Consider the following 12,624-nt stretch of genomic DNA (forward strand, 5'->3'; position numbering starts at 1 on the left):
ACCAGTAAATTGCCTGCTTCTGCTTTGTGGCCCACAGTGGGAGAAAAAAGAGTTTTTTTTACATAATATGTTTTTCTTCTTTACCATATGTGTGCGTTTTTTTCTCGGTAGAGTTTGAAACGTAAACTCACGTCTAAAATCATCAACGTTCACACGGTGTACACATAAAATATTTATTATCACAACTGTTTACCTTGTAAAACCGACAATACACACTGCTGTTGTACAACGGCAGTACACATGTACATATGCTTTGTTAGTGTAGTCTACTGCTCTGAAATTAGTAGTGATGGTTGGATGCTGTTAGGCTGGGAATTGAGAACCAAAATAAATTGCATTTGCACACGCTTTCTATAAGTGATTGACATTTGGTGTTTATCCATTATTTAGTGAGTGGTCGGATACAGACTGGATAATATGGGACATGCTTAAACTTGCACTCCAAACGTGTTTCGCACAGGTCTTGTGATCGTGGGTGGCGAATTTTGTCAAAACTTTGCAAAGTTTTGTGTTTGTTATATACGCGGGTTATTTTGGAAGGAAAGTATTGGAATTGAAGATTTGGATTAGGTTTGGGATTCTTTTAACAAACGTTGTCAAAGTTGTCAAAATGAAAAATATGTTCTTAGTGTCGCAAAGTAATTATGTCCATTTGAAACGATATACAAAACATGCCAAAAAAGAAATGAACATCATCACATTCAAAACTGATACCAGTCTACATAATGCACACCAAACCGCCGTCGCGACAGGAAGAAGGCAAGGGGCCAGGCTCTTATAAAAGCAAACTGCCGCTACCGAGAAGCTCTGCATTTGTGGTTCGATTTGAGTGGTCACGAAATCGTTTAAGGATGGGCAGTTTATCGACAGACAAAGATAGCATCAGACCTTGGCCGTTCACGATTTGATTCTAGGTTCCGATTTGTAAACCAATATGAGTCCTTAATTGCTTTGAAACTTATAGGGAGGGTGAAAATGACATCTGATTTCAGGCAGGTGAAGAGATTTTTATGGGCCGAGGTTGACATGAGATTACAAGTCAAAGCAAATTTTATATAGTTTACGTTTTGCACCCTTTGAAACAGGTTTCTGTGAAATAACATCAAATGGAGTTTTTTTACGATTCAATTTATGCATTCGATTTCTTTTAAGAATTTCTTGCAATTGGCAACCGTCTTTGAATTATGAAGCAAAAATGGCCCTTTTTCCTATTGGGAAAAAATTAAATACAGCAAAGCATGAAGAAAACAGACGAGACAGCTATAAAACAATCGATAACCTTTATGATTTTTCTCGCCAGACTAGCGTCAGTTGCTTTGGTTTTATTCACAGTTAAAAACAACCCACAGTCACAATGTACTGTTTGAAAACACGAGCATTGCTGTGTTGTCTAATCTCTTTCGCTGTAACTTTCGCATACCCAGCCGAATATCAACCTCGACGGCCGGAAGTACAACCGTATGACGTCACCAATGATGACATCATCACCGAGTCGAAAGACCCCTTGGAGGTTTTGTTGTACCGTACTGTCATGCAAGAAATAATGGACGATTTAGATGCAAAGAAGCCAAAAGGTATAATTTTGTGACATAAGTTGACGTCTTCGCTTTGTTGTAGGATTTTTAAGGTCAAGAAAAACTTTGTAAGTTGTATAGGCTTTAAGTTAAAAATAGAAAACGTTTTGACCATATCAAAATCCTTAACCAGTATAATGTACAACACTTAACATCGAGCCAAAATGCTTTTTTATCCTGGAAAAGCATGTAAGTTAGATGATAGAACATTGGAACAGAATGTTGAAAAAAAGTTTGTATAACCCACGCAGGACATGTAATTTAAATAAATTGTTTAACAATAGTTCGTCCTAAAATGTTTTCGTATCATATTTAATTTTGGATATTTATAACAGGCAACCTAATTTGGATATAAATTAAGTTGCATTTTTGCATAATATGCTACGTTTACTTTTTTATCTGCAACGTATATATTTTCTAGCCGCAACAGACATAAATCATTTTCCCGTACGCATATGTAAGGCAATCGAAAATACATTACTTATTCGCATTTCAAAATCATTGCACATGGAATCATATCATCGATATATTTAAATTATGATTTCACACGAAGCAGCAGGAAACAAAATCGATTTTTATTCGCGTTCGCGCGTTCAAAACCGCGACCTGGCCTTATACATTAAACCGATGCGTTCATTCCTCTGTGATAAATATTTCATGTCGACATGACAGTTCGGGGAATTCATATTACGGTTGTTGCATGCGACTCTCTATATAGGTCGAGACTGGAATGAATGACATTGTCTATTCCTGCTTATACCGTAAACGCTTTTTATCACATTTTGAGGTGAATGTCACTGTAGATTTGGGTTTCTAAGGGTCAAAACCGGTTAATTTTTTACTTCTATTTTTTGAACAGAATAAAACATACAGAAAACAAAAACTGTTATAACCTAAATATTTTGACAAAGATGATGTTTTCGTTGCACGGCCCTTACAAGTTAATGCAATAACCTTGTAATTTAACAACATACGCATTAGAAAAAAATAAATAAATTACTCTTCCGGAAGTCAAAAAGGCTTATTTTTCAGTAATCTTTCACTGTATATTTAACCAATTTTGACATGTAGGTTGTATTTACTTTTTTCAGATCCGACTGACGAAAATAAGGAAGCAAACGAAATTACAAACAAGAATTCAGATGACGTGTTAGCTGAGCTACAAGCTCTGCAGTCGATTATTGAAGAAAAGCAAGATGGAAGATGGTTGGACCAAATTCAGGTACAACTTAAACCAGCGGTTCCCAAACTGGGGTCCGCGGTCCTCCAGGGGTCCGTGAGGCCATTTTGGGGGGACCGCGAAGCGGTTGAAGTAATTCTATAATCTTATTTGGCGTCAGTTTGTGCCACTAAATAAGTTTAAATCAAAGTAGAATTGAGAATCAACTGTCTTCATTGCTTAACAATAGCCTTTATTGAATGACAACTAACAAAAATGTAATTGTTCGCGCAAAATTGTAGTGCATTTGTCTTGTCTGTGATGTCACAAGCTGTGTTTGGATGACTTTTATGCGCAATTTTGCATAACTAGCTAAAATCCTGAAATCAACAGTCGTTTTTATGAAATACATATTTAGGCTCAAGGACCGCGAGCCCTCAAAATAATGGCAAAGGGACCGTTTTGAAAAAAATATGAAAAAGTTTGGGAACCGCTGACTTAAACGATTGTCTTTTTAAGTCTATTAAAAATGCCACGATTGGAATGCCGGATCTATTTTATCAGTTTTAAAATCAAGTTGATAAACGGGGTTTGTGCAATTCTCCACGTAAGCCTAAAAACAATCTAAATAATAAAATCTAAATTTATTTAACCTTTCGCCGAAAAGAGGGGTGTATAAGAAAAGCCCCACCCATTCATGAACTGTAAACTCTAAACAAACGATTTACCATGAAAAATAACCACCAATTATAATTGCCTTTACCATTATGCTTAAAATTTTGTTAAACCTTTAGTGAGTATTTGTGCCCGATGCCCTAATTTCAAATTTAACTCCAAGCTATTTTGGATACTATGTTTCCAATAAACGCTGTTTACCCAAAACTCAGAGTAAGATTTTTTTGACCAATAGACCGGATACTAACAGACGAAAATACGTTATTTTCTCCTATCTTTCGCTAAAGCGTTTAATCAAAAGAAAACACACCGGAGACCCAGAATCGATTTTCCTCGCGCCATCTGTTCCTCGTCTCTTTGTTGATCAAACGCAAACACACACTCAAATCCACATTTTTGACGTAACATACTAGACGCGACGAATTTCGGATCAATGGGCTTAAACCCTTTTCACACCATCTGCGAATCTTATGTAAGATATGCGATATTTTTGTGAATTCAGAATCAAAGACGTTTTTTAGAGTCGAAAATCCAATAAGCTTCCATTGCGGTACAGCAATGCGGTTTATGGTGACCTGCTGCATTGATGCTCATAAGTCGTCTGTAACGTGGCAGTTGTCCCGTCAAAAATAACATGACATTTTAAAAGTGAAGAATGGAAAATTAGTGCATGCTTTAATATTGGCTTTGAAAAATTTGCAACACAATCCAATTTTCTATGCGACCCAACCTGATTTAACCTATAGGTCAATGGTGTTAAACAGTAGCATGTAAAGTAGTATGTAATCCAATAAAAAAACAATAATTATTTAAGCTTGATGCAAATTAAGTACGGCAAGTTATATAGTCTACCTATAACCCATATAGTCTACCTTTAACTCATTTTTACAACAGTATAACTAAAGTCAATTAAAAAAACATTAAACCACAACTGTTGATATTAAACTGTCATGTTTGTTTGTGAAAAGGGGCACCTACATCATTTGAGGGCGTGTTCGGTATTTGGCGCTCAAGACGCAGCTAGTTGGCTTGTGCAAACCCATTTGGTCGTTACTAAACACTAATGTCCATGTTATGTTTGTTGACAAATGGCCCAACTTTCCCAATTGACGTAAACCTCTCGCAAAAGCAGCCAACTTGGCGCGGACTTTTGTCGGATGAGCCAAGAGTAATAGTCACGTTTCTTTGGATGTACGTACATGTTGGAATTTCACGATGTTTAAAACGACCGTTATTTAATACTGACCAAACCTTAGAGATAAAAAGGTGTAAGTACATTTTTAAGTTTTACCGCGCCTAAAATGTTTGGCATGTTAAACATGTGCTATATGAGAAACGCCTGAGACGCGCGAGCATAGAGTTTAATTCCGAGGTCATGTTAAGACCCAAAAGGGCAACACACACCACAAGGATAATGTCCCGGTAAACCATTACGATTGCTTAACCACAGATAAACCAACATTAAAAATTGATTTTTTGTATTTTATTGTCGCGGAAGAGCAGAAGGGTTTGGCACAAATCGACACACCCTTTAATATACTCCAATCTGCCAGACCAAACCGGATTGCTTTCGACTGGCTGCCGCAATTAGGAAACGACATATTAAATTCAACTCTCTCGTTTAACTAGGACGTGGAGGATTTGTTGCCGCCCAACTACCACAACGCTACGGATTATCACACTAAAGTGGGTGATCTTGATTTGGACGAGAAACAAAGTATTGACAAGACGTCAAATGGAAAATTAGGTAGGAATTAAATACATTTACACCCAATTACAGGTTGTAATTGGAAAACACCAGACCCAAACCACAGAACGAACTTTCCAAGCAATCTTGCTGATTAGATAGGATTTCCCTAGCGATTTGGAACTTCCCAGAATTGGGAATCACGTATTGTTTAAGTGTTAATTTAGTGTATAAAAGTGACATAACTGATGGGCACTGTGCAAATTAAGAGACAATTATGCAAGCCGAATTATTTATTAGGATAAGTAACACTCATTTACAAGCTAATTTATTGTAGAGATGTAAGCGGGCCTGCTGTACCCGGCCCGAACCCGAATGGTTTTTGAAAAGCCCGTTTAGGCCTGAAATAAAGAAGACATACAAAATGAACAACAATAGACAATGAATTAAACAAAACGTTTGGACCTGTTGGGCATTAGGTTCAGTCTATAGCAACTAGCTACTTAGCTAGAATTATGGACCCAGAAATTGATGTCAGGCCAGAATCAAATCCGTTTCCTAAAAAAAACGAAGCCCGAACCCAACCCGCACCCAACTTTAACCCGGGCTAAACCCAGCCCAAATCCGGCCCGCACCAAACCCAAACCCAAACCCGGCCCGAATTACAACTCTGACATGCTGTACAAACAGTTCAAGTTTTTAGGCAATTTCATAAATGCAAAACATGAAATTTCACCTCTTGAAATGCTCTTAAAATGTCTATGGGGAGAATTCTTTTCCAAAACGACAAGGCGTTTTGCGCACGGCACGCGACAAACATATGCTAAAATGCCACGGTTAAAAAGGCGAAACCAAGCCATGACAATCAAACTGACATACAAGACAACGACTGATGTTCCCAGGTGTTTTAAACGCCCCAATAATGCAACACCGTGTCAGTCGGGTCTTTCAATGGATTAATTCCAATGCCATTATGTTGGCTGGTTCCACGAACATGCCAAGACAATTGAACTTTTTTACGCGTAATTTCTAAAGATAATTCTTCGCCTGACCAAATTAAAAAAACAAACACCCAGGATGTCCACTTTTTAAAAATAATAAAACTTTTTGTGATCTCGATTGTAGGGCAGTTGAAAATTCGGTGAAATGTTTTGTTCAGTTTAACGGTTGAAATTATTTTAAAACCTTCAAATTCGACGGCATTAACACAGCACTTGACGTGAAGCAAAAACTACACATTGCGGTGTATGGTATAACTGGTGACGAAATCTAAACATTGAACACAACCAACGACTGTAACAACCAATTGAATCGAGTCATTAACTAAAATCATTTCTCTTTAAATCTTGGATTCAATTAACACACTTTGGTTCTTTTGGTAATGAATTGGAGTTTTTGTTTTAATTTAATCCCCAAGATGTCAAAATCAGGTTCACCAGACGCTTTTCCGGTACTGATCAATACTTTGAACAATCGATAAGGGCGAAAAAGCCTTTGCAGGTGCCCCTGACAATTTTTAACGCCGACCTACTTAAACACAATTAGGGTAAATTATTGGGCATCGAAATAAACAAAAAAGGAAGCACATCTGTCTAAATCTTATAAATCTGTATACCCCATAGTCTTTACTTACGTAATCTTTTTCAAATTGTTTTTGCACTTTTTTTAATCGTGGTTGTTTTTGCTCTTGCTGTTATAATTTGCTTAAACGCAAACACGCAATATCCCAATGTGCACATCGACAAATATATTTGACCACAAACGACCCAACTATACAACACATAAAACTGCGAAAGATCCATCATATGCCCAAATACCACTTAAGAACGTATATAACACGGCAATTGGAATTCGGGGTTTTCGCAACGAATGTTTAAATTTGCGGTATCCTTAGATTATTGGACGTAGCGGCTGCCCCGCGGAACAAGTAGGTAACAAGATTTTAGGAGCGGAAGAAAATGCATCAACATGGATTATATCGACAAGTATTGACCTCAAGGGGATTACCCGCTGTTAAATTATTTGCGCCCTAGCTGTGAACTTAAGTAACCCTGAAGGTCCGATTGACGTACATGCACTTAAAGGTCATAGCAAAAAGAAGAGTTTGTTCCGGGTTATGAACAGTTCGCCAGTAAACAATCTTTTCAATCAAAAACCAAATGTCACTTGCTTACCAAAGCTTAAAGCTAAACTTGGAATAATTATTACAAATTGTATGGACAGTTTTTATTCGAAATTATTATTTCAAACCCCCTTTAAAGACGGTGGCAATAGGTAAATTGCCTCAAAGTGTGTATACAACAACGATTAGTAATCCACTAAGCAAGTAGACTGCCTTAGTCTGTACTTTGATCATACTTAAATGCACTTCATGCCCTTATGATACAATCAACTCGGTGGTGCACCACACCTACCTATTATTTCACTTCCGAGAAAAAACGCATCTAAAATCGGCGATAACGAAATTGGATTTTCAATACACGCTCATTGCCAAAAACACCATTATCAATCGTTATCACTACGGCATCGGATAAATTAGCACATGCCGTAAACTTTCGAGTTACTCATCCATCAATGCTGAGGTCACCTATGACTTAATGAATGTTTAACGTTGTTAACAAATCCTTGAGGTACAAGATTTTGAGATAGGTCCTATTTTCGAAAAATGATTTCATCTGATGGTGTGGCGCAATTGGTTGCGGTTAATATGTGAATGTTGATTGCGTTTTTGTTTCTGTTGGGACTTAAAAACGCTTCTTTTTAAGCTTTGGCCTTTTTTGCGTATCAAAGAAGTTATTTTCCAAAGGGAGTATATTGTGTCGTTGTTTTAGGAAACAAACGTAATACATTGTTGAGCCAGTTTCTTTTTAAGAAATTTCCCCAAAAAATAAATTTACTTAACTAGTTTTAATTTGATATCAATTGAATTTTGGAAGTTTTTAAACGCTAATTTTATATACAGCAAACTTAATCAATAAACAATTACAGAATTGGTAAAACTGAACGACTGAATGTTTTTGGGAATTAAACTTAGTAAATCCCTTACTTGTAAATTAATTGTTGCATGTTTAGTTTGTCCTATACTTCAAATTGTAAACAAATCAATACAGGCAAAAAATCACCTTCTTTAAATACAAAACAACAAAACTGTGACAAAGCCCAAAGAGGGTTGCCAATAGATCACAAAAAACACGCCCACTGACCGTCTGCTGCAGGAAATTACGCGCATGGAATCAATACATCGGCAGCGGCCAACGCGTGATCTTTTGATGTCTCTTGTGTCCCTTGGTTCATGTTGCTAACCTCTACCTGTCCTTGTCGTATCCTGTTGCTACACATGCCCAGTCATTCCAGCGGTTTTGCATTGTTGCCTAGTTGCCCTTTAGCCTTCTTAGGTTATATTTCTGCTCCTTGACGCAGGTTTTTGGAATCTCCGCGTTTCAGTTTACAGATTCAGTTGTCGATATATAACCACAGTTTTCTAAAACAAAAAAGAAAAGGTTAATTTGGTTTCAGTTTCTGATGATGCCATTTATGCGAAACTGTTTGATTCTGTTTTATCCAAGGATTTTGTTGGAAAAGGAAAACAGTGATTGACAAGCATTGCTGTTAATGGTGTTGACCCATTACTAAAACCGTTGCCTTGTCAACTAGCTTATTATGGTATTTACCGTCCGAAACTGCTATTATTTGGTGCTTATTACAGCACGAAATGTAAACCAATAAAAATCTGCATATTTTCTAAAATACAAACGATGTAAAGAAGCTTTATCATCTGGTGAGATCTAGTCAATGATATATAACTTAATGGACATTAATGGCTATTTTATCAGTACTGCATCCAACAACTGAATTTAGAGACTTGATTAGACCATCTAAACTTCAAGTTTTCGTAACAAACAAGAACAAACAAACGTCAACAATTAACACTACAAAAAATCGTTGTAATTCATTTCAAATCAAGATGAAATATAATAGTAGCCTACATAGGCAAAACAAGAGCACAGCACTCAAAACACACCGTATTTGGAACATTATCCTCCTTTCAAAATGTTAGGGCAATACTATAGCAGGTTCCTTTTTACTACGACTGTTAAGGCAAGGAACTAGTGCAATCAGCGTCTCATTTTTTACGTCGTTGCTGGAAAATGTAATTATGCTGCAGGGTTTAGAGGTCGGAACAATTGTACTTTTGAATAGACATCTTTATCCTTCTTGAGAGGACTGGTTGTAGATAGTTCTATGCGAAATACTTGTTTCGGCAAACTGTCTGGCGCAGTTTCTTAATTTTCTTCTGGAATTTTTTGTGTTTATTGTGGATTTCCTTTTTTATTCCGTTGCTATTGTAACATATTATACATGTGCATAATATTTGAAAAAGTTGAAATAGGCGCCATAGTAGTTTTAAATTGCTTATTTTACGCAGAATCGACCTGGTTGTCGGACATCGTCCAACTAGCACCTGACATAGACCCAAGGGGACCAGACTTTCATTGTTCCAGGTTGAATCCATGTATATCAGGTAAAATACATATCTTCGGGGTTTGCCCTGTTTTGAGTGCTACGCTCAACAAGCAGGACATATGCGTGGTAACTCTTCGTTTATCTTAAAAAAATAGTTAATCTAACTTGGAGTGTGTGCAGCAACAAAGCAAGCAGCCTTAACAAAGAAGCTTTAAATTTGAGTGCCCATTTTACCATTATTACGAAAAAGTTAGTTTCAGCATTCATTTTTTGTTTGCTTGGTCGGGCTGTTGTGTGATCAGGGCTATAAGCGGGCCTAAAATTGGGGCCCGAACCCATAGGTATAACCGCAAATACGGGCCGAACTCGAAAGTTTGTTGAAAGCCCAAACGAGATCGGAATGTTCGATTTACCAAGCCCAAAATTGTGACACGAACGTGGTCTAGAGTCTAGACACTAGACTGTAGTGTAAGTAGTGTAAGGCATATTTTACAACCCTCGTTGTGTTGCTTTGTAGCGTAGCACTCTGGCTGATACTCACTTTAAGAGTAAAGGTTTAAAAATGTCCCTTATTGCGTTTCGTTAGGTCAATATTGTTTCGATACGGTGGAAATGAGCGAGTGCCGTCAATGTCACGTGGTCGGAATGATGTGCATTGGTGACGCCCAGTGTTGCTCGACCGACGATGGAGAGGGGGCACTTTGCGTGCTGGGCAAATGTGCACGTAACGTCCAGAGGGGAAGTCCTGGAACCTTGTGCCAGGTAAATCTGAAAATACCCTTCTATCGGATGTGATAATCAAGATTTTGCCCGTTTGAGACATAAATACTGTTGAAAAATTGCTGCACTGTCGTTTATTAGAGCGCCAAAGTGTCCCTTTACACGTCCAAACTTGTAACCCTTGACGGATGGTTACCTGCTACACATGGTCATAAATAATTCAGGGGGATTATAAATATTGCTGGGGAATGTACAGGGCGCTTGTCGAATGGGAAGCAGACAACTGTAATATCACCCTACCTCGTTTCATTTCCCATTTTCCACTTTTATCTTTATGAGAGTGTCTTTCTTTGAGAGTGTTTCTTTTTTTCATTCCATTATCGCTCTCTTCGAAACGTTTGAAACAAAGAGCGCAAAAAGAGGAATAGGAGAAAAACATCAACACAAAAACAGTAAACAGACAATAATAGACGCATGCGAATACTGGATAACCAAAACCGCAACCAGTTTTAACTTTTTTTGACAGACCGCTGATGACTGCCAGGATGGAATGTGCTGTTCACAAGACCCTAAACTGCTGCAGAGAATATGCAAACCTTTGGCAAAGCTAAATCAACACTGCAGTCAAACTATTTATCTCACTGAAGATATTGTTCTTGTGGACGACAACGATTACTATTGTCCCTGCGAAGCCGGTTTAAACTGTGCTGAAAGGTCAGTTACGAAAATGGCCTGTCAGTTTTTTTTCTGTTTATTAAATGATAAGGTGATAGGTTTTAGTGTTGCAAAATAAAAAGCTGTTCTAATAGTAAATAATTTTCCATTTTGTCTTACAAGTATGCAACTATAATAATATAACTATAGTTATAACCCTATTTTGTGCTAATATTTAACCACCTGTACTATTTACAGACAAAGAGTCGTGTACGCTCCACAACCGATATCAATTGATGCTGGTTTGCACTGTGAGAAGCCTAGAAAAGGTAACACCAGTCAAAAAAACAAAATATTTAGAAATTGCCCATTTTTCCGAATCTATACTGAAACGTGCATTCCCCTAAATTGAATAATTATTATTATAAATTCAAATTTAAATGCAAATCCGGGAAAGTTAATGCATTCGTTCTACATCAAAAAACTATACATTTAATTTAACTCTTCTAGTTTCCCAACCAAGGGGGGGAATTTTCCTTTAAATTTTAAACAATCGCTTATAAAATTTGTAAAAAAGCAAATTATATGCGCTGAAACATAAAGTTCAGATAGGCACAAAACAAAAATGTGTGTATTAAATTAATTTTGTTTAACGCACTATTTTACTTTAAAGAAACCAGCGAATTGCCTCTAAACCTACGAGTGCCGCCCAAGGGGATGGACTCGTCCCAAGTATTCGACACTTTGAGGCAGGCAAGATTAGAAAGCGAGGATGACCAACGTTTTGACGAAGTTGTTCCTCTTGTCCACAAGGACTCTAAAAAGGCCCGGGAAGAACCCGATGACGGACCGATGATGTAACCTAACGTTTGTGACGTGGTCATGATCGACTTGTGGCGTCAGCTTATCGATAATCTGAAAAAAATAAAATCGACAAAAAAGTGTTTAATGTACAGTTGATTGTTGCGTTTTTAGTTTGTGGCTTGTGTTTCTGTCTTGATTTGCACATTTTTGTTTTCTGTGTTTGTGTTTTGGTTGTTTTGCGAAAATCCAATCATTTGTGAATGAGACAACTAAAAATTATTTTTAACGAGAGTATGACTAGAATCTCAAATTTGGGTTTTGGCTCAAAGTTATATCACTCGTAATTGTCTAAACTCTTGCTTAACATTAAAACTAACCAAAAGCATTACAAGTTTTTGGATCTGTGTTTAAGTGCTTTTAGGCTATAGTAACAATTCAATTGGTAAAATGTTATGTTTCTGTTAATGTGGCATAAACAAGTCTAAGTCCATGTACAGTAGGTATTTAAAAGAAACATGTTTTGCACACTGTGTCTGTTTGCTGCATAATTCTACTTGTATGTAATAGTAAAATGTTCCGCACAAAGTGTACGCTTTTCTTAGGTAGCTTTACAGCTTAGATATGTAGCCAAGAAACATACTTAGATCAAAGGCCGGCGCTTCAAACATCAGATGTTAAGTGTGATAAAATATTGGTAACAAGAACCATAAGCTCCTTAAAGTGTACGAATTAAATGGTGACTTTTATCTAGAAAAGTGTCATTATAGACCAGTGGTTCTAAACTTTTTTCTAACATGGCCATGGAAAAGGTGTTTAAAACGGCACATCGTAGAATTTCTTTATTATAAGTTTGTTGTAATAACTTACATATAGGCGCCTTGTTGTAA

General features: G+C 37.1%; 1 protein-coding gene across 1 annotated transcript; it reads left to right on the plus strand.

Moving 5' to 3' along the window:
* Window positions 1-1,277: 1,277 nt before the first annotated feature.
* Window positions 1,278-12,322, plus strand: LOC145225115 (dickkopf-related protein 3-like). The gene is made up of 8 exons (XM_080091761.1): window positions 1,278-1,574; window positions 2,666-2,796; window positions 5,038-5,155; window positions 9,522-9,617; window positions 10,146-10,321; window positions 10,806-10,993; window positions 11,192-11,262; window positions 11,607-12,322. The coding sequence occupies exons 1-8, from the start codon at window positions 1,355-1,357 to the stop codon at window positions 11,792-11,794; spliced, it is 1,188 nt and encodes a 395-aa protein (XP_079947887.1). The 5' UTR covers window positions 1,278-1,354; the 3' UTR covers window positions 11,795-12,322.
* Window positions 12,323-12,624: the final 302 nt, after the last annotated feature.

The sequence above is a fragment of the Phallusia mammillata genome, chromosome 4 (assembly GCF_965637545.1).
Source record: "Phallusia mammillata chromosome 4, kaPhaMamm4.hap1.1, whole genome shotgun sequence".
Taxonomy (NCBI): domain Eukaryota; kingdom Metazoa; phylum Chordata; class Ascidiacea; order Phlebobranchia; family Ascidiidae; genus Phallusia; species Phallusia mammillata.

Bases quoted from the DNA above. Each gene is read 5' to 3' on its own strand.
- LOC145225115 (XM_080091761.1), top strand. From the start codon at position 1,355: ATGTACTGTTTGAAAACACGAGCATTGCTGTGTTGTCTAATCTCTTTC. The intron at 1,575-2,665 runs GTATAATTTTGT...TACTTTTTTCAG, and splicing joins AGATGCAAAGAAGCCAAAAG to ATCCGACTGACGAAAATAAG. The intron at 11,263-11,606 runs GTAACACCAGTC...TTTACTTTAAAG, and splicing joins CTGTGAGAAGCCTAGAAAAG to AAACCAGCGAATTGCCTCTA.